This window comes from Struthio camelus, chromosome 2 (assembly GCF_040807025.1).
Source record: "Struthio camelus isolate bStrCam1 chromosome 2, bStrCam1.hap1, whole genome shotgun sequence".
NCBI classification, from domain to species: Eukaryota; Metazoa; Chordata; class Aves; order Struthioniformes; family Struthionidae; genus Struthio; species Struthio camelus.
Genome location: NC_090943.1, coordinates 10,589,638 through 10,611,341, shown reverse-complemented (window position 1 = coordinate 10,611,341; position 21,704 = coordinate 10,589,638). Strand labels below are relative to the sequence as shown.

Here is a 21,704-nt window from a genome sequence, read left to right as displayed (position 1 = left end):
GCATAGGTATCGGCTGCTGAAGGGGTTAGGGCATTTGCTTTGATTTTAATATACGTCCTTTCCCACACACTCTGTACAGGGAAATTCCTTAGTTACAAATGTTCTTCCATTGTGAAGATATTAATATTTAATCATTCATTTGCACTTAATCTCGGTGTTACCACTGGATTCCATTAAAACAATCCTGTCATGAGGGTGTGGGTTTGCTAACAAGCTACCAAGAGGTCATGTAAAGTTTGAATTTGGAGCGAGATGGAAATGCTGTAGCCATTGGGCATATACCTCCTTTTACATTTAGCAATGTGAGGTAACCATCCACTCCTCACTGAAAGAGGTAACTTGGTTTGTACAACAGACTGAGAACGTGCGAATGGCAGATACCTGTGGAGTAGCTGATGGGCTGCAGAACTCCGCTGCCGTTACCTTTTGTGTAATTTGTTGAGTGCAGCTACAGTTCTTGATGTGCCTTGTGGCCTCGCTTTATCGGTGATCGAGAGACATTGTTCTGGGGTGCCAGCACCACTCTTTCCTGTTTCGATCGAAGTCAGATTTTGCATGGTACCAAGGTAAGACTCTTCTGTACTGCTTGGATTTCATGTGTGTGAGTATGTGTTGGACCTTCTCTCTCTCTCTCTCTCTCTCTCTCTCTCTCTCTCATGTAAAATGATCATTTAAAAAAAAGCATGACAGTGGCACCTGTACTGTGAATGTAATGGACATGTTTAAATGCTTTAGGAAAAAATTGTAACTGCTGCATGACTTTTTTTTTCTCTAACAATAAATTTTCCCATTTTAGGCAAAAAATACTTAATTTCACCAAATCTGTGCAACTGCCTCCTCCCTGACTTCTTACTGGCTTTATGATATAAAATAAAGCTGAGCCACTCTTCAGCTTTAAAAGGTAGATTTCAAGTTTACTTTTGTTGTTTGGCCTGACTCCTGTTGCTCTAAGAAAACGTATAAAAAAGGAAGGTACGTTTGGGGTCATGGATTCGAAATTTTAACATGTCAGAAAACATACACACACACACACACAAAAATTTAGCTTTCCTTTACTTTCATGTGAGGTTTTGAACCTAACCCTGCATTACCTCAATAGAAAACACTTGTTGCGCAGACAGGCTCGTCTTCACTAAGCTAAAATACCTATCGAGGAGAGGGAGAACGGTTCAGAGAGCTGCTGAGGGTCTTCTCACGTGATAGCAGCTTCAAGTGGCCTTCGGTGATGTGACTATAAAAATACAGCGTTAACCTAGGGTTTCTGTTGATGGCAGTGTATGGCAACAGATAGTTTCCGTCTTGCACTTACAGGTTTTTCACTGCTGGGTTACTGGTTAAGATTTTAGTTTAAAAAAAAAAAAAAAAATTACGCACAGTCTTAACTTTGTGTGAGGTTGAGTGATGTTGAATCAATGGTCTGCTCTCAGATTTGTGCTTAAGGGTTTGTAAGTTCTAAGACTTAGCAATAAGTTTTTTTTTTTTTTCCCCCACATACATGAATGTATCTTGGACCAAGGTAAAATATGACTGAAAAGGTATGCTTTTACTCTTAATGTTATCGGAACAGTTTTCTTCACACCTTCTGCCCTCCACACCCTTTCTAGTTTATTTTAGGTCATCCAAAAAATGTGCTGTATGAAGTTCTCCGTTGTAGATACTTCACTGTGTTACAAAACTATGAAAATAATTGCCTCTGTAGCCAGTTTGAATTTTTATGTGAAAAGCAGTGGTAGTTTTTTTATTTGTAATGTTACATTTTGAATGTTCTGTAGGAATTTTTTTTTACTGTGTTTTCAATAAAGTTAAAGCATGATTCATAGTGGGGTTTTGATGCTTTTTTTTTTTTTTTTAATTTAAAGCAATGAAAAAAATCTCAGTGGAGGTTCTAAATGACTCTGTCGTAGGTGTACCTGCTTCCATTCCTGTCCGTTTCCCCCCTCCAATTTAAAGTACTTTTGAGATTCTCACTGTCAGGTTTTTTAAATTATACGAGGTATGGGATGTGATAGAGATTCTATGTTCAAAAGCATTACAACCCTGTTTTTGGGAAGACAGATGCACAGTTAAATTGAACCCTCTACCTAAATTTAAGTAAGCGTGGCTGTGTGTATGAGAATATCACAACTGGATAACGTGTAAGTCATTTTCAGTAGTTTGACTGAAGTGCAATTTTTATACATTTAAAAACCTGACCACTGCGTTTCCTAAACTATTTGAAACTTGCACAGTTTCAGACTTTCCTTGACACTTCACTGGAGATTTTAGGCTTTTTCTTAAAGTTCAAGAATCTTATGGCTGGAAGGGACCTGAAGACCTCTAACCCTTTCAACTGCACAGGAGCAAACATACCTACGACGTTATTCCTGGCATTTAACTAGCCTGTTAGGAACTGTCTTTGATTTCTGTGCTGTCTGTAAGCAAGGTCCAGGGTTTAATTGTTCAAGGTTTCCTACATGTCAAACACGACCGGCCCTTCCCACATTTTAAGCTTTAATTCGGTTCTCCATGTTCATAGTGAATAAGGCAAGTCTTTCTGCTTGCATCAGCTTCTTTCCCTGCTTATTTAAAGTTTTCACTTCCCTTTAACTTCTTTGTAATAAGTGACCCCGATTTGGATCCTCACTGGTTTATGTAGCCCTCTGGTCATCCTTGTTGCTACTTATAGGACTCGTGGGCAATGCCAGTGTTTCTAGAAAAGCAGCGCTCAGAACTGGTTACAGTAATCTCCCTGCTGGGCCTTAGAAGACTCCATGCCTCTGCCTCGCGTAACATCGTTGCTTCGTACTGAGCTTGTGTTTGAAAGCATTTCTGATGTTTTTCTACAGAAAGCCTGAATACTGCTACATATAAAAGATGTGGGTGATCTTATACATATGATCATTATATACGTAAGTGAATATTTTGCACCTGTTATGGAATTTTACACTTTTTTTAGATATTTCCCACCTTATCTCGTCTGATATTGATAATTCAAAGCTTGCTCTTGGAAATATGAGGTAGAATTTTTGAAGCCATAAAATTAGTGTGACACTCATGGTTTCTGTCATATCTGCAGGACTGTTATTTTAGAGAAACAGAACTGTATTGGTTTGATACGATTTTGTTCTTGGCAAATCCCATGGCAAGTACTAGCTCTATTTAAGTAGTTTGTACCAGTATATTTCCCGAAAATGAAGTGAAGCTAATGCTACAGTTCTTCAGGTTCTTTCCTCCTCCCTTGTTTCAAGACAGGTTTATCAGTTCCCACTCCTTTGGAGTGTCATTTCTTCTCTTCAAGTGCTTAGAGATAACCAGACCTGAAAGCATGGTATCCAGATTTCTGGATTTGCAAGAGCTGACTTCAGCAGCAACTGATCTGTAAAACTCTTCTTACCTGAGGATTCTTTAATATAACCTTTTCCTCTTCTAGCCTGAGATTTTAAACCTATACACCTGATGCTGTGGTGACTTCTCTCAGAAACCATCTTTGGTGATGTGACTTAATTTCAGTAATGCATACCTGAAAATTCATAATCTCTTTTTCGTTTCTTTTGAAAGCGGTCAGTACTTTCTGATTCCATGGTTCTCAGTAGTTCTCAGAAGTTCTGGGATGATCATGCTCCTTTCTATCCACACACAGCTACCTTTGGATTGGTCAGAGTCATTCAAGTGGAAGAGGCAGCCAGGGTAAATAGTTCTGGTTTGTGATGTGTGCTGAAGGAAAAAAACTTATTTCTTGCCACAACTATCAGTAAAAGTACTGGCAGCCCTTGTAAACTGCTGCAACAAATCAGAAGTAAAAACCACAGGTGAGGTATACAGCAAGGTGCTGCTGTATGAACACAATCACTGAATCGACTGTGGCTGATCTCTGGGAAATGGGAGAAGGTATGAGTGACAGAGGGAGGATGTAGCTGAAAGATGCTAGAAGACCAAATGTGAAACTGAATATAAAAGAAAAACAGAAGTAGGAAGCAACATCACCCCTCTAACTTTTATTTCTCTAAATATAAGGTATCATTGTCCATAAAAAGTCAGTTGTTCTTGCAAAACCTGGCTCGAGTTAGAAGTACAATCTGTTGTCAGCTAAATGCCATTAGGTAGTTCATTATAAGCTACACATATCAACATTCAAGAATTTTCTTCTGATAATACGAGCGACATAAAGGACAAACGTGTCTTTCTCCCAAGGAAAACTCTTCAAATGCTTGAAGACAGGTATGATGAAACAAATGTGAACACGAAAGCAGAACAGTCTGTCGTGAAAACTGATTGCTGTTACCAGAAAATATACAGGGAGGATGAATAGTAGGACTGAGTGGCATAATACAAATAGGACAGTCAAATATCTCTTGCCGAAGGGCCTAAGTGAAAAAACAAAGCAAAACAAATCAAAAACATACTGCAGACTAACGAAATAATGAAAGGTAAATATAGAGAGAAAAAAAAAGCAAATTAAAATGTTTAAAATGTTCAGATTTTATGACAAGGCTAGTGAATTTTGATTAAACCAGTTAACACTTTAACTCTCAATTTTGTCTATGATCTCTGTAGGCTCTTTAATTGAAGTAGGAGCAAATCTGAGTTGTAAAATCTTTTTAATATCTCTGATTTGGAACAGTTGGACCAAAATATAAAAACAGATCAAAAATTTTGCTGAAAGTCTCCCATGCCTCTAAATAGATTAAGCCTCTAAATGCAAAATTGCCTGAATAAAAAATAATAAAAGCACCAACCAACCTGCATCTGTATCTTCTCCCAGTCAATTCTGTTTAATAAGGTTTCTTTTCCTTCCAACTGCTGAACCACATCTTGACTTGCAGCTATAGAAGAATCTATTTCAGAAAAAAATTCATCTAGGTTTATATCATAAGAACTCAACAGACGATTGCTGATATGTTGAACCTGAAAAGAAAATGGATTGCAATTGGAGCAGGATTTTGAATTATTTATAGGTATATTTATATTTATACAATATATCCACTTTGTACGTAGAATCGTGAGGGACTGGACAAGTGGGCCTGATTAGTTGCATGATCTACCCAAAGTTTTCTTTTGTTTCCTCTTCTAAAAGTATAGAAACTGGGTTCTTTGGAGGTGGGAGCACTGATAGGCAGCCTCTCTGAGGCTCGGACTCAACTGATGTGCACTTCAGGCTGATACAGAGAAAGAAACTGCTGGTTGGAACAATACTTTGCTCAGTGGTAAAGGAATCTGTTGCAATTCACAGCTGGTGTCCAGGGCTGACTTAGAGGTTAGAAGCATCAGGAATTCAACCTCTACTGATGGACCACTTACACTTCAGAGAAAACACAAGGTTCTCATACCCGAAATTCTGCAGGATAGATCTAATCTTCCTAACTCGTATGGGTGCAGCACAAAGATTACAACTGTGTTGTAGAGAAAGGCTGTATAAACTTCCTGAAGTATCGGTTATATGGTGGAAAACCAGTCTATCCACTGCAGGGTTAATCAGTGCATGACACCCAATGACAGAAGCATATTAGTGTTGTCCTTGGTAGACACTTTTGTGATCTCACTCTTTAAATATGTTTCTGCTTGTTGTGCATAGGTCTAAACAATGTGATCAGGCTTATTTACATTGTATCATATTTGAGGATGTCCCAGTCAGTGCTCAGCAAAATAAGGACCTAAAAGCAATGAAAGTGTATCTAAGCCCCTCTGAATTTCTCAAATGTAATGATCTTAAATGAAATCCAAACTCACAGTGGCTACTGTCTCTCATTACTACCACAAACTCTGAAAGTTCTGTAGGGAGTCACGCAAGTCTTAGACTTATCCTTTGAGACACTTTTCTTAAAACTGCTGAAACCATTTAAGGAACACCGAGTGGTCATATTACTGGTATGAAATGTGAGCCTTCCTCTACATGCATTTCCTTGAAGTGGAGACTTAATAGGGAAAAAAATGAGCCATTTTTTCAGGGATGATGGGATGGGAAGACAGGTGAGGGAGCGTTGTCAAGGTGAGACAGCTGGATGGGGAGCTGAACGCTTTCCTATTGTGTTTCACTTTGCTCCTTTTGTAGTTCTTCACCATCAGGACGTATGCTCTATTACAAACGCTGAAGTGACCCCCTGACAGCATGTATCAGAATATTCAAAGGGAATGTTTCTAGACCCAAAGAACCCAAATCCCGCAAAAGCTACTCTGAAAGAGTCAGTTACGATTTTGAGATATCACTTAAACTTTGAATTTCCCAAGTTTCCGTCTAAAATTATGAAAAAGCTCAGAGTATCACCTAAGGCATTAAAAATACTAAGTTCATATGATGTGCAAATATGAAAGCGTCTTCTAGAGAAACCCATGTTTCTCTCGAAGAAAGACTTTAAAGACAAACTTTAGAAGTGTCCAAACTATCTGGTAGCATAAGTCGTTTGCTTCTTGATGTTAGGTTTGGTACTGTGTATTATTTTTATTTTAATGTCTCATTCACTGATATTTTATTATCTTACTACATGTGCAAATGATCTTTAGAACACTAGTATATTGAAAGGATGTATCAGTTTCTGTTTCAATGAGGTTTAGTTATGGTATTAGATACTGCTAGCATAAGAACACAGTGTAACTTAAGGAAAAATCTTCAGAGGCCCCTTGTGTAGCATCTGAATTTAATAGCAGTGTGCTATGAAAACAAGCAACACCTTCTGACGTTTGAGAGTAAAGTACTATATCTAGCGAAGAGTGGATGGATAACTTCGTGCTCCCTCATGACTCTTCCCTGACCAAAAAAAAAAAAAAAAGAAATTCTGACTCCATCCCATGCAAACATGCACACTGACCTTTAGTGGTATGTGTAAAAACAAAAAACAAACAAACAAGAATCCCACCACAGGCCTCCTTCAATATTTACACTTTGTGGTCTCCAAACAATCCCAAACGATCACACTGTGGGCTTCCTGAATGAGACATGAAATACTAATGCATTAGAGTTTACTTTAATCAGGTTGTCTTGAATGTTTTAATGGGATTATGTATGTGTTATAAAAATTACTAGGAATGTCACTGCTTAATCTAAACTGTTGTTACCCAGGTTCTATGGCTGAATTATCCCACTTTGTAATGTTAACTGCTCTTATTGGCTTTGTTTTTAAATCTACTGACTTTAGGAAGGATAAGAGAAGATGAGATCAAAACCTTTTATTATTCATGGTTTCTGTTCAACATCAACATTTCCATCCTGATTTATGACTGGTCTTCATTTATATTGGTATCAAACATGAACGTACCTAAATTGTTTTCATAAGAAAGCTAGAGAAATGTAAAGGAAAGTTAGAGCAGCCACGAAGATGCTTTTACTTTCACTGAAAGTGAAATTTGAGAAAAATAACACTATTTTAACTCAGCCCTGGTCCAGTCTCTATTTCTACAAACATAGTACCAACACAGAGTATGTGGTCAGCTCTAGGACTCAGCCTATCTTTGAACAGCAGTATGACTAGACAGCCTGCTAAGGAAAATGAACTAATAAAGAGCTATAAGCAGGAGGCAGATAGAAGCAGGGGTTGCATAACTAAGCAATGCCCTCTTTCTTTCTCTGGCTGCACTGTTTGTTCCTTTCTGCTCGAGCAGTGAGAAGCCCTGCATTTCTTCCTTGAGCTTGCACTTATGCTTTTCTTCCTCCTTTCACTAAATGACTGAGAGTCTCCTCATGAGCTTCCTTGAGCAGAAACTGTAGAAATAAGGAGAGAAAAGTGCTTCTACCACCTAAGACAGTGATCTATTAAGTTCCCCTGCTGCTAAGATACTATCTGCTTTGAGCTACTCCTGTATTTTCTGCAGTATGACCTGACCCAACCCATGCCCATCAATCAGCAAATGAAGTCTATGGTTGGGAAGAAAAATGTAACTGAAATTTAATCCCAAACTTATGCTAAACGGCTTATCAGTATTAATGTGAACAGTGGACAAAGGAAGAAGCATTTTTTATAATTTGGACGTTATGTGCTAATGTGTAAGGTATAAACTAATGTATAATTTAAATGCTAAATCCTGCTGTGTTTCAATGCATAATACTGAATTTTTTTCAAGAACAACTGAAACTGATTAACTAAATTCATTTCTGAAAACATCATACCTCTACATTTTATGTCTGTGACTTCTTAAAACTTAAATTGCATGGCATAAACTAAATATCTGAACTCCTATATCAATATGCAAAACTACATCAGTCATCTGTACAGCAGCACAAGACTATGATAAAATAAAACGACGAAACAAAGCACAGAGGTGAACTTTGTCCACAGGGAAGCCTTTTTAAGTGATCCAATGTCAGCAAATTGCTTACTAATGTGTTGACTTATGGCAGCCCTCAATAGTAAAATGAAAAGGCTGGAATTTACAGCATATCAATGAATCAGTTGATAAGCTTTTACTGGTTTAATATCCTTCTAGTTTTGCTGCTCGGAGCCACTTCAAGTTAGCAACAGAATGTTTACCATCTCCATGTGATAAAGGAAGTCAAATGACCAAACAAATTCCAGGACCATTATACTGTTTGGTGAGATTTAAATTAAAATTGTTTAGAGAAATCATGTGGAGGGGGATGAGGAAACTAAAGTCAACTACACCATTTCACAAATGACTTACCTGGCTTCCTAAACAATGGTCAAGATTTTTAGCAAAGCTGGAGATAATGTAATGTATTTGAAAAGATTTAACTGCACCAATAAAAGACTATACTACAACTAAATGACATACGCAAGTGACATTTATAGGCAGGATCAAAGAAATTCACTACCTAACATGCTGCCTTCTAAGTAACGCTTTGCTTTCTGTGCATAGTGGTGCTAAAAAATAACATCATTTGGTTTCAGTGACCCTTCTTGTCTCCTTTGATCTAAATTATTAAAAATTTGAATGACTGGTGTAACAAGAACTACTGTATCACCATGAAACAAGTAATATGCATCTTTCCGAGTACTGATGTTTCTGATGTTTTCTTATTTTGTGACATTTATTCAAGAGTACGAAACTTAACATTTAGCCTTTGTAATCCTTCCGAAGGAGGTAGGGTTATTAAAAAATCTAATCGTTAACCTCCACCTTTTTTCCCCCCCTCCAATTGTGATGCCTTTGTGATGCCACGCTAACGAGTGACGTTTTAAAAGCACAGCACAAGTTTGAGAGGCAGAATTTATTCTAGAAAAGCTTTTTAGGATCTGGGAGTGGATAACTCATTGTGAAAAATTACCTTAGTGTTTTCGTTAACCAAAAATAAAAAAAGTATAAGAGTGAACAGCAGGAAAACTCATCTACAATTCTCATTTGAAAGCCACTAAGAAAAAGGAGTATATAGCCTTTAATCATAACTGGTACCCAATAACCCGTATGAGAACACTTTATAAATTTATTTTTAATAGAAGGTGGAAAAAGGAGTGCCCATTTTGTTCCTGAAGTGTTACATATGAGAATTATTTCCTAATGCTGTGGACTACATGTGGAAACTATGTTAAATGAAGAATTCACTGTGGGTTACAATCGGCTAATGAAATGTAGGCAGTGTTTATCAATTTGTTTCTCCCTAAAACAGACATCTGAAGTGCCCTGAAAGGGAGCCCATGCTAGGTAGCTCGGGAGACGGCTACTGTAGCCATCTGAAGTTAGGTGAAAAAAGTTTCAGCATATAACTCTCCGCTGCAAATTTCAGCATGTTTAGAAGCTTTCTCCGCTTCCCCTTACTGAGATGTTGTTTTATAACTAAGCATGGTATTTTGAGCCCCGAGACAGTTGAGTACCTGGGTCGCATGAGGAAAGAGACATAAGATTTTGTATCCCTAAGGCTCCATGCAGAAAAATCTAAACATTTGTGTTGCTCCTTATTATCGAACTACTTGAGGACAGTCACAATTTGCCCAAGGTGTTCACTTTTTCCAAGCTTAAGCGTGTGAGCACTTTCAAAAGTAACGCTAGCTTTCGTTAGTTACTTCCATGCTCCGTTTCTCTGTTACGCAAAGGACTTGGCACTTGCTGATTAAAAGGGCGCATAGCAACCATCAAGATATCTCAGTATTAAGGCTGAGACCTATTTCTTCTCTCTCCCCTGCTCACACAAGCACAACAGTAATACCAATTTTGTTGCACAGGTGTGTGAGATCACCTCTAGGGTACTGATCTCACTATCATACAATTCACATAAGGGATGGTTCCTGCCTCCAAAGCTCTGTTCTAACAGGAGGCAAGCAAGTGTGACAAGTAATGAAAGGATAGGCAGTAACAAGCCTTTTCCTGCAAGCGCTCTTCTATTTAACAAAAAAAGGGATTTAAAGAAATAACCCATTTAAGTATTGGTTTAAAGCTTCCACTGATTTGACTTGCAACCTCAGTGAGAACTGCTTTCTTGTGTGGCTTTGTTAGTTTCTGTTACTTGGGCTGTCTGGTATTTTAGAGTAGAAGATGACTTCTGTGGCTCCTTGAGGGATGGTCTGGTAATTGCTGAGGAGGTGTCAATAGTTTTTGTTACTGGAGAGTTGAACTGGGTTGGCTGTCACTAAACTGCGGAGAGAAGGGAAGTTGGCAAAGAAGGAGTTGAGGAGTGCACAGGGTCTTTGCAGGTGGCTGCTTCAGGGGACACAAGGTCATTGCAAAATCCTTGCACCTGATCTGGCTTCATTTGTATAGGGGTCAGGACTATTATTCTCCCTGACTTTTTATAGTCTTGCATCTGAGCAGAAGTTTGAAAAGGACTAGGCTATGGAATGGCCTGGAACTATCTAGTTCATGGTCAAATGAGGGAACAATGACAATGAAACGTATTTATGACTGTTTATAGATTTGATTTTTGAACTACTATATCCTCTTCGTATGTTTCTACAGGAAAACAAACTGTTCTGACTTATCAAAAAGGAAAGAGAAACACAGGACCTCACAAAAAGCCCCCTCATCCGCCCCCCATTTTTAAGCCTAAGCACAAGACAGCCTTAAAATTAAATATTCAAATTCTTTCCCTCACTTTTACCTGGAAAATAAGGTGAGATGGATAGACTAATAAAACAGCTGAGTGTTTCCAACACCGCTTGTTTGATATGAGTGAGGAATAAAGGAAACGGTTCAGAGCTGATGTTGAAGAGTTTTGATTTAAAGGAGCTGAATAAAAATGGCAAATAAATAAATGCAACATACCTTTTCTTCAAAGAACTGTTTTCTTAATTTGCTGTCTTTAGGAGGTACTGTTTTTCTCAAGTTTTTATACCATTTTCTAACAATATATCCCCTCCAGGAAGCTTGAATTCTGTGGGAAACAAGATGTTATTGCTCAAGGAGAAGAAATACAAATTTATCCAATTTTCTCTTTATGTGAAACAATCATTTCATGCATCTAAATTTTTAAAAAAACTTTGACTTTGGTACTGCATCTATTCTGTACAGTTTCTGATTAAATTAAAATTTTAACATATTTGGAACATTATTTAACACTAAATATTGTCCAGTGACAGCATGCCTAGCAGAAGTAGGGCTTACCTAATAGCGCACTTTATTTTAAATAAGCGTGCCCCATCATGTATTACTCTGGTCTGATACTGCTTTTTTCTGCACATAGGACAAGACTTTTTACCTGCAAATTTTTCAAAGGCTTTCAGACATGCCTGAAAAAATAATTGTAATTACTTACAATATATTTACATATCATTGGAACAGAAGAAATAGATTAGATTACACATAATGTAAAAGCTGTTTATTCATCAGCCCGTAAACACTTTATAAGATGCATATATCTGTAATAAAATGTTAGAGAATTTTGTAAATTGCTATATGTTTTCATGCAACTTTGTGAATTAAACTATCCCTGTTTAGTATATAAATTTATAACTCAGTTACAAACTACGTTTTCGCACATATTTGTCAAAAAAGGTAACAAAATGGAATAAAGCATCTAATGACAAAATAGCCTTAAATTATATTTCTTATAATAAAAATCTAGAATCAAAATTACTTTTCAAGATAGTTACATTTAATTCATTAAGATATTGACTTAAGTAGTTTAATTAAAATACTCAAGTATTATGGGCTTGAACAGTTAAGTAAAAATATACTCACTTTATGAAATACATGGGAACATGAAAGCAACACCTGTTTTTCAAAGGAAAAAAAATAACTTGACTTTAAACCATTCTAAAAACTGAAAAGTAAAAGAATGTTGACAACAAAAATTCTGACTGCCTGAAAGGTCATCAGTTTCTTTCTGTTATTATTGTAATCCTTCTGGTGAAAGTAGTATTAGTCTTCCATAGAAATTACTTTATAAACTACATCTTAAACCAACGTGTGAATTTTGTGTTAACACACATAAAGTGGCAGAAAGCAAGAAATGCCAACTGCTATTGACTGGAGGAAAAGATTATGAAACAAGTACTTAAAATGCAAGCTGATTAATTTTTTTCCCCTTTCTCTACAAAGACATTACATTTCAAGAAGTGATATACATCAAATGCAGCATTTCACACATACAAAAAAACAAAAGAGAAAGCATGTTCACAGGCTACAAGAAAACTTCACCTTTATCTGACCTAAATTCCCACCAAATGCTGGTGATCTCCATCTTGACAAAAGATACAGAGTTGGACAAAAAAAAGCAGTTGGTTCTTAGAGGAAGGAAAAACTGGGAAAGGAGTGAAAACCAGAACAAGTAGTGTGCACTATTGAGCTGGCAAACACAAAAGGATTAATGGCTAGCAGCCAGTTGAAGGGAAAGCTTTCAGATACAGTGGCTTTTTTCCCTTGAGGGAGGAAAGCTAACGAAACATTCAGGACAAAAAGAATTCCAGAGGCATTTCCCTTTTTGTGCCAAATGTAAAGTAACCTTTTGAATGAGTGCTGTCTTTTGCTCTCTCTTGTCAAGGTTTAGATTTTTAGGGTAGCCAGAGACTGGCAGAATGGTCTTGTTATGCCAGATCTATCTCCACCTGTCTTTGGACAATTGTACACCTTCTGTTAATGCTGAGGTAAAAGGAAGCAAAAGCCCTGCTTCTACAGTTATTAAAGACCCTGATTCACATCACAGACTGGATAGCAAAAATCTTCAAGAAAAATTAAAACGGGGAACAGACAGAAAAAAAATACCATAAAATTCACACGGAAAGAAACTTGCCATCAGTTTGGATAGTTATTCTAACCACCATCATCGCCTCTCTAAAGCAGCACTTCTCTTCAATTAGTCACTTGTTCCTTTTGTTTAACATTTTCAAGATGATGCATGAGAGAATCTAATAAACATGACATAAGTATGCTTATGCTACACATATGCATTGCATAAAGCCAGTGAGGTAAAATGTGAGCGTTTCTTCAGATAAACAAAGTAAGTGAGTGAACGTTATTAAGAGCGCATGTACTTCATTTTCAAAATACAAATGTCTATTGGACTAAACTGAAAAATAACAAACTTGTGAGAAAATAAAATAATCTTATACAGTATAATTAGTGAATATTCACCGTTCCGATGAACTAAAGCTAAAAATCATAGCTAACTGGAGTTTGAATGAACCTATGCAGCAGCCTATACTTGCTTTGCAAGAACGGAAAAAAAGGCTGATGACACTCTTCCCTACTGACGTTTCAGCAGTGAAGAAATACTACCAACCTTTCTCTATCATGTCTTTGTTCTGAGTATTTTCAGAGTTGACCCATAACAGCTGGGCCATGATATTAAATACTAAATGGCACCTTAAAATAGAATCTTTCATTTTTTTCCTTCTTTCAGCTAATGATTTTTAGCAGTAATCGTGGAAAATCTTATTTAAATATGCCTTTGTGTAATCCACTTGACAGTTATACATGTACCTGAGGCTGCAGCGCAAATTCTTCCCTGCATATTGCACAAGGCTGTATAGAATCTCCATGCTTTATGGATCTCTGCTTTATTTTTGCCCATTCTTCAGCAGTGAGTGGCAAGGGAGGAGGCTCAACTAAGCCTAATTTCTGAGCTGTGGACAATAACAATAACAAATCACTGAATAAAGCTCATTGACAGATGCAGACAACGGAGTTCTTTTTTTCATGTGAAATTCATTGATAATGCACTTGTTTAAGAACACTGTATACAAATTTATCATCAGACACACTACCGGAAGGCAAACTACTTCTTACTATTAGTTAGTTATTCAGTAATTGTCAGAACCAGGTCCTCTTTTACAGACTGGATTTATACGCCAAATTTTTAAATGTAAACTTTTATTTGCCAAGTAATATGAATCTATTTTGATACCTGTTCACAGCTATTAAGATAGGGATTATTAACAAGATTGTCACAATGCACAATAATGTAATTTCAAACAATCAATATGAAGATAATCTGTTAGAATTTATTTCTCAGGGTTTTTTAACACTACATTCTTGTATTCTCAAAATTAAAAGGAAAATGGATAAAGTAATACAATAACAAAACAGTTGCTGCTGTAAAAAACTGAAGTACAATATGAGACGCAACAGGAGGAGCATAAAGAACCAAAGAGACGGTCAAAGGATACCACTGTTAGTGTCACTGTAATAGCTGATCTTGTCAATCTCAAACCATAACAGTGAGGTCCCTTGCTGGAGGTATGAAATCTCTACCTTCTCAAGCAGGGAAACACTGAAGATGCTTGCATAATTTCCCCATAAATTGGTAGAAAAAGGCTAGGGTTGGTATTTCAACAGGGAATAAGATGCAAGTATGTACAACAAAGAGTAGGCATTTTCATCTTTGAACAGCAGAAGCAGCAGCTTGTGTGGACTGAGCAAAGTCAATGGAGGGATGTCCAAGGCACATGTACTAAGCTAAGGAATATTAGTCCGTGATGGGGCCTATGATGACACCTCCTAACACCAGAAAGGAAGAGGGACTTGCAATAGTTAGAATGCAAGCTGACGAAGCTTAGATGGGAGGTTTAGTTGTGCATGGGGAAGGGAAAGGTCAACTCGTTCATTCATACCAAAGAACAGATCTTACCAAAATCTTTGCCTAAAACAGGTATCATTAAGCAGCATGTATTTGTTCTGAATAAGCTTTCAAAACCCAATTAGACTGTGTCCCCAAACCAATTATACTGACTAGTCATGAAGAGAAAGGGAGTCCTGACAAACCAGTCAAAGAATAGGGTTTTGGTGAGCCACTTGCCCAAGTATATGATTATTCTGGAATAGGATCTATCAATTTTGGGGACAAAAATTCTGCTCCTGAGCTCACCTATCTGCAGATGTATATTGTTAACAATTTAAAATTTGCACAAAACTACCTTTGATCTTTTTGCTAAAACTTGTATGAGGAACTAAAGGAATTCTAAGGAATATTTTCTTCCTTTTGGCTCAAAGACCTCTATGTAATCTACTTCCTTGTGAGCACACGACTTTCTTCAAATGTACACTAATTTGATTCCACATCTTAGAACAAATGAATGACTTTCAGATTTCAAGCTGTGTCAATTTATGCTTTTGGAACTTCATCTCAAACCTACTAAAGGAAAGTGCTTTCTTTTCTTCAAGGTAAGTTTATATTGCTAAGATTTAATTAGCTTCTCAGAAACTTGATACAGTCCAGCTTGTTCTAATTTGGTCAATATAACTATATGATTTTTGGCTTCAGTGATTTTTTTTGGGTTCTTATTCAAATCCAGAAAATAGACTTGCACGAGAAGCTTTCCTGAATGATCGCTAAAGGGTTCTACTTTGGCAACCTTAGCAAATCTTTGGCAGTCCTGATGAATCCAGGCTGATGAAGTCCAAGTCCTGAAGTTGAATTTTTGAATGTTATGTGTACTAATCTGAATTATAGGGATAAAACGATTCTGATTCTTTAACCAGTCACACATATGTTTAAACCATACACTCCACAGTGCATATAACCCGAAGTATGAAAAGAAAACTTGAACTAGTGCCATAGATTAAACTGGTGGCCATATATGATTGAATTGTCTTACAGGCACACTGTGTCAGTTCCCAGACAACTTGGTATCCAGACACTAAATGCAGCACCTCCTGACATGTTCTGAAGCTCACAGCTCTGCCTACAAGCTATGGGCCAGAGTTCAAGCCAGGCAACGTCAAGCAGCAAAGTGTATACATATATATTTACAGCACTGTTATTTTCAAAATACAAAAGTCCATACTGCATTGACTTAAAATAGCATTGTCGATCCATTCTGGTGCAGTAAAATACACTCATTCTGTGTTATTATTGACACCACAAAATAATGAGAGCTTTGAGAGAAATAGGAAGGATCCTGCAAGCTAGAGTCTAAAAACTAGTTTAGAACATGTTCTTTTTTTTGCTTAAAGTTCATGTGTGAATTGCTGAAATGGGTAACTGAGTGTCAAAGAAGTTCTCCTAACCAATAATGCCTTCTCTTTTTACCAACCTTCTCTTGAAGAGCCTATATCGCATAGATCAGTGTTTCCCAAACAAATGAAGGTAACAAACAAATCATATAACACACGGTAAAAGTTTCAGAAAAAACATATATCATTTTGTCTTACGGCAACACCTAAGGGTGAATGAGTAAAGAAACAAGATACCATTTGGATAGTCCAATATACACGATGCCTGTCTTTATAAGGACAAAATGTGGCTACACAGGGAGGGAACAAGATAGCAAGCCAGTCACAGCACAAAAGACAGTAATACAATATACAAAATGCTTACCAATGACTTTCTTCCAAGCGCTGTGGTCAGAGAGTGTTTAAAGGAAGGCAATGAGATGGCTTTGTGGAAAGCCTTTTGTATACTCTCGGGGTAAGAAAAAATGCTTATTTAAAATTTCCATAAACGGATGATTAAAGCTGCCAAATAGGAAGAGATTGGAGGTGAAACCTGACTTCTAAATAATATAAACCAGATGGAATACTTGTGAGAGTCAGGCTATGCAGGTCTTTTAAAGAGAAGCTTTTGTACAATATAGTTGAGGAAGCAGAACTGGCAGCAGGATACGCAAGAAGTGATATGTGGTTGAAGCAAAAGGCTCTATGAAGCAACGTATTTATTCAAAGCAGCACTGTGAATAAATACAAGCAATAAAAGCTGTGAAATACTACATTTACCGCGGCTCAATATGTGCAAGAATTTTCACTCTTATGCACCAAAGGTTTACAAGCCCAACCCATTTGCTGACACACCCACTTATAACTGAATTATTTATCTTAAAATGAACATTAGCAAAGCAATTACATACATTAACCTTTAAAACTTTTATTACTAGCTTTCAGGACGCAAGTCCCCTTTGAGGGAAAACTTAGTGACGGGGGCCTCTGAGATGTTGTTTGATATCCACAGACTCAAGAAGAGAAAGTTGCACTAAATTACCTTTTCAGAGTTGTTTCACAACTGTAAGGTTTAAAAAACACAATTCCTATCAAAAGAGAAAGGCTGATAAAAGCATTATAAAATAAAGAAAATTATAGGTGAAAATACTAATAAAAAAACCCAATAGAAACAATTGAAATGGCTTTTAAAGATATTTCAGCACATTCTTGGGAATCACTTGCACAAACATTCATGTGGGACCTCTCAGTCAATGCTGTGATTTAAAGAGAAAATACTTTGTCTTTCTTATAATTGCAGAGGAACATGCTCACACTTGGACTACATTTTTTCACCACAACCTTTAGCTCCCATTATCATTTGTTATTTATATTTGTGTTAACCTCAGTCCCTCTTCACTGTTTTTTTTTTTCCACACTATCCTCTCCTCTTTCAAATTCCTCTTCAAACCGAACCAAATAAAAAAACCTCCCATCTTTAGAATTATAACCATGTAAACATACTAATAATCACCTTGTCTTGCTACCTTTTGTCCTTTCCCTTGTTACACTCATTTGTTGTGTATTATCTTAAGTTACCCTCTCAACCTTCGCTTGATTCCAAAGGGCAGATGCCTGTGCTTGTATGGAGCCTCATTGATTTACACGGTTCACTTTAGCGCTGGGACTACTGTGACAGTTACTATTGCAAAGGCGACACGATCTTCAGAGAGGCCTAGGGACTTTTTTAAGAAAAAGAACAAATAAAACAATTACTGATGATGAAGGAAGTTTATTACACTTAGAATTGCCAACTGTGGAGCTGGAAGGTCCTTTAAAAAATCCTAATCAAGACAACCACAAGGATGGCGACAAGAAGACATTCACTGCAAGAACAAAGAACACTGCAGAAACCTTTAGAAAAGGGAAACAGATGACTGAAACAGATAGCTGGGAAGCATATTTGGACTCCTGGTCTGCTAAGATGCTCCTCGGCGTTGTTTTTTAATAGCAATATTATCTGTCGCTGCTGTACTATTATAATGCTTTTTAAATGTGAGCTTTCTCACCAGGCATGATTCCAAGCCCTCACATCTGTGACTTTTATCTTGCTGCATGTTTGCTTCTAAATTTGAAAAAGGTATTTAACTACAGGTGTTAATTCTTCCTAGGTTTAGCCCCAGGACCATTGTAAAAACAAACCTTTTTAACTTTGAGCAAAGGTGGGTATATATTAACAAAGAATACATTTAATGCAGCACTAGCCATGTCTTCTTACTAAGTAAAAAATCAAACAATTTTAAATAGACTTACAGAATTATTGTAATCCTAAAACATACTCCTAAATAAATACAAAACCAAAATAGCTGACGCTTTGAGAATACAGGATAGTGAAAGTTATGACTGTTCATATATAAAACTTATTAAAAAACTGTAAAAAAAAAATCCTGCCTCTTAATGAAGAATTCTTCTTCAGCAAGACATGCCAGTTTCTTTTTTTTAAACCTTCACTGTTACAAGAAGAAGAAGTTTCAAAACATTTCGGACATAAAAAGACGAACTCAAGCCACTGATGAAAATTCTGTTGTTTAAATGACTGCTTACATAATGACCTAAATTGCTGAATTTTGACAAATTTTCAAGTCAGACTGTATCCTGTTTAGCATTATATTGGAACAGAAAGTTTAGCTTCTGCATTTGAGAGTATTTAAATAAAAACAACAATTTACAAATCAGAATATAATGGTTTACCTAATGTTAGCTGTGGAGGATTGGGATCAAGAACATACTCCTTTTCTGAATCTTCCTTATTTTTGTGGTGAGCGCTCTTTTTACTTAGTCCAGTATCTACTATTGCTCTGACCATCTCTTTGTTCACAGGTTTGTAAATGTTCTTTATATTCCTTGACTTTGACTTAAAAGGATCTGCTAATGAAAGATTCTGCAGCTGAAGACTGTGTATAATATGATCCTGTAAAGCAACTGCAGTAACCGCTACCGTCTCTTGTTTGGAGGAAGAGCCCTAAAAAAAAAGAGAACAAAAAACCCACTTTCCACAATTAATTCTATAAGTGCTTTTTAAACATGTATATTATACTAAATTAAAAGAAGTTCTGCTCTTCGCCAAAGTTTTTGACTTGTCAAAGGCTTTTATACACACACAACTCCTGTATTTGAAACCTAACATACAATTACCATAATGTGAAATTTAAGATTGATGTTTCTGACACATCCTAGTTTCAACTTATAAAAAGTCAAAAGAAATCTTTGATTTATCGTTTATATTAAATAAAATAGGAGTAATTTTAAAGTTTTAATTACTGAGCCTATAATTATTATATGCAATAAACTCATTATAGACTACAAAAGTTTGGCATGCCCAAACACATTTTACTTCAATATAATTAAAAACAATCCCAAAGGCTAGCCTTGTCTTCCAAAACACTTAATATAAACAAGAATATATTATTTCTATAAAGGGAAAGGTCTTATCTATCTAGTCCTTCATCTCTCCCCATCCTGCCACCTTATTTTAAAAGATGTGAACTCGTACCTTGCAAAAATCATGATGGTCCATTGATAATCTTTAGTGGATTTTGTAAGTCTTGTGGCTCTACGAACAAAAATGTACAAAAGCTTGAATAATGTTTATCAGAAGAACTAGCTTCCTTGACAGCAGAACAGAAATTTACAGTTTAATTCATTTTTTCTTAGGCCTGTCTGCAGGAAGAGGTTAACATAAAATGTATCTGACCCACAAAACTGTGGATCTGTAAACACCAGATTATGCCTCCTCTGCTGCCCCACCTTATCTTACCCACAGTGGACTGTACTCTGTAATGCATACAGAATACCTTCAGACAGGAACTTATGTGCCCCTCTTCTGGATAACTTCCCTTTCCTCACATGTATACCGGCATACATTATTTTAACGCCCAGCATGCCTACAAAGGATCAGGAACCTAACGCACTACAAAAACACAAAGAAAAGGGAAAGAGAAATCCTCTTTTCTCAAAGGAAAAGGACAGGGCGCTTACTGTGTAAGATCTACTTCTTCGTTTCACCTGAGGATCTGGCTTCTAGTTAAACTTCCACTGTTTAATACTCTCTCTCTCCATCTATTTATATTGTACCTCACCATTTCTATCACTGCTTTCTCATTCTCCTGCGCTATTTCCATAGACATTTTGTCTTCATTATGTATTGTCCTCCACAAAGGCCAAAAGCTGCCTACTTGTAACTTCATGCAGATACTTCGTTTACTCTCTGTACGTGTAATTGAAATGTTTGGTTGTTATGCTGTACAACTACTGCTGAGATGTTTGACATGCTTTCGCTTTCTCTTACTGCTCCCTAATCCCAGGCCCAACTTGAAACACGTTACCCTACCACAGATTGCCATGGCCCTTTAAGCTTGGAAAGTCCTTACAAACCCGCTGCCTTTTCTTAGGACTTCTTTCCTAACAGCTTGCTTAATTCTTTGCCTGCTTTTCCCCTACATGCCTCCAAGGCAAGGTAACATCAGAAAACGAAGACTTTTTTTTTTTTTTTAAAAGATGAATGGCAGTAATAATAAATTTCAAGTGGACCGAGGGGAAAACAGGGCCTGTAGCAATGACTCCCGCTGAACCGCTCCACCAGATCAGTTTATTACAGACAAGTAAGCCTGAGGAACAGCGAGAGCAAAGAGCACGTTAGCAGCTCCTCTGGATGGCACCACACCGCTCCGCCGCCATCTCGACATCCTAATCAGCACAACAGGAAAACGACCACGAGAGATCCTTTACGCTGCCTGTGGGAAGGTGTCCGGCAGCCGCTGCTTGTGGCCTCGCTCTCCCTGTCGGCTGCCGGCGCCTCCCGCGGGCCCCCGGAGCCGCGGCTTGAGGCCGCCTTGGCCGGCAGAGCCAGGGCCGCGGCCCCCCAGGCGCAGACCGCCCTTCGCCTCCCTCCTCTCAGCGTGGGGCGAGGGCGCGCCCGCCCCTCGGGCGGCTCCTCCCGCTCCTGGCTTGACGCCGCTTCGCCTAGACGCGGCCTCGTTGCTCTTTTTTAACGCCTTTTTATTCGGGGCGGGGAAGGAGGAGGAGGGCACAGGCCTGTCCCCTCTGCGTGCCCCCACAGACCCCTCCTCCGCCACCCCCCCCCCCGCCAGCCCCTCACTAACGGCCCTCCGCACCTGCGCTCGCCCCGCCGCCGCTCCTGTCCCTTTAAGCCCAGCCTGCGCCTCCCGCGGCGGGGGCCGCGTTGCCTAGCAACGCAACTCCCAAGCGCGGCAACGCTGGCGACGGGGACGCCGCGGCGCGTGCGGGGAGGGGGCAGGGGCGCGAGCGAGGGAGGCTGCCGCGCAAGCGCAGTGCGCGCGCACGCGCTCGGGGCTTGGGCGGGAAAGGGCTGTGGGGCGGGCGGCGCTCGCCTCTCCCTCCTCTTCTCCCTCCTCTTCTCCCGGTTTTCCTGGCCTGGCACCGACGGCTGCCCACGGAGACATCCCTGCAAAAGGCTC

The 21,704-nt window shown here is 38.2% G+C and overlaps 1 protein-coding gene across 3 annotated transcripts; it reads right to left on the bottom strand.

The window, feature by feature from the left end:
• Positions 1-3,948: 3,948 nt before the first annotated feature.
• Positions 3,949-21,454, bottom strand: RNF32 (ring finger protein 32). 3 transcript variants are annotated; one of them, XM_068933804.1, is made up of 9 exons: positions 21,381-21,454; positions 19,760-19,819; positions 18,958-19,228; positions 13,777-13,919; positions 12,037-12,069; positions 11,461-11,585; positions 11,122-11,230; positions 4,720-4,884; positions 3,949-4,343 (listed from the first exon to the last, which is right to left on the bottom strand). In XM_068933804.1, the coding sequence occupies exons 2-9, from the start codon at positions 19,781-19,783 to the stop codon at positions 4,104-4,106; spliced, it is 1,110 nt and encodes a 369-aa protein (XP_068789905.1). In that variant the 5' UTR covers positions 19,784-19,819; positions 21,381-21,454; the 3' UTR covers positions 3,949-4,103. The 3 variants fall into 3 exon arrangements, with proteins under 3 accessions (XP_068789905.1, XP_068789906.1, XP_009682220.2); XM_068933805.1 differs by lacking the exon at positions 21,381-21,454 and adding an exon at positions 20,995-21,049 and having other exon boundaries at positions 4,043-4,343; XM_009683925.2 differs by lacking the exon at positions 21,381-21,454 and having other exon boundaries at positions 4,043-4,343; positions 19,760-19,831.
• Positions 21,455-21,704: the final 250 nt, after the last annotated feature.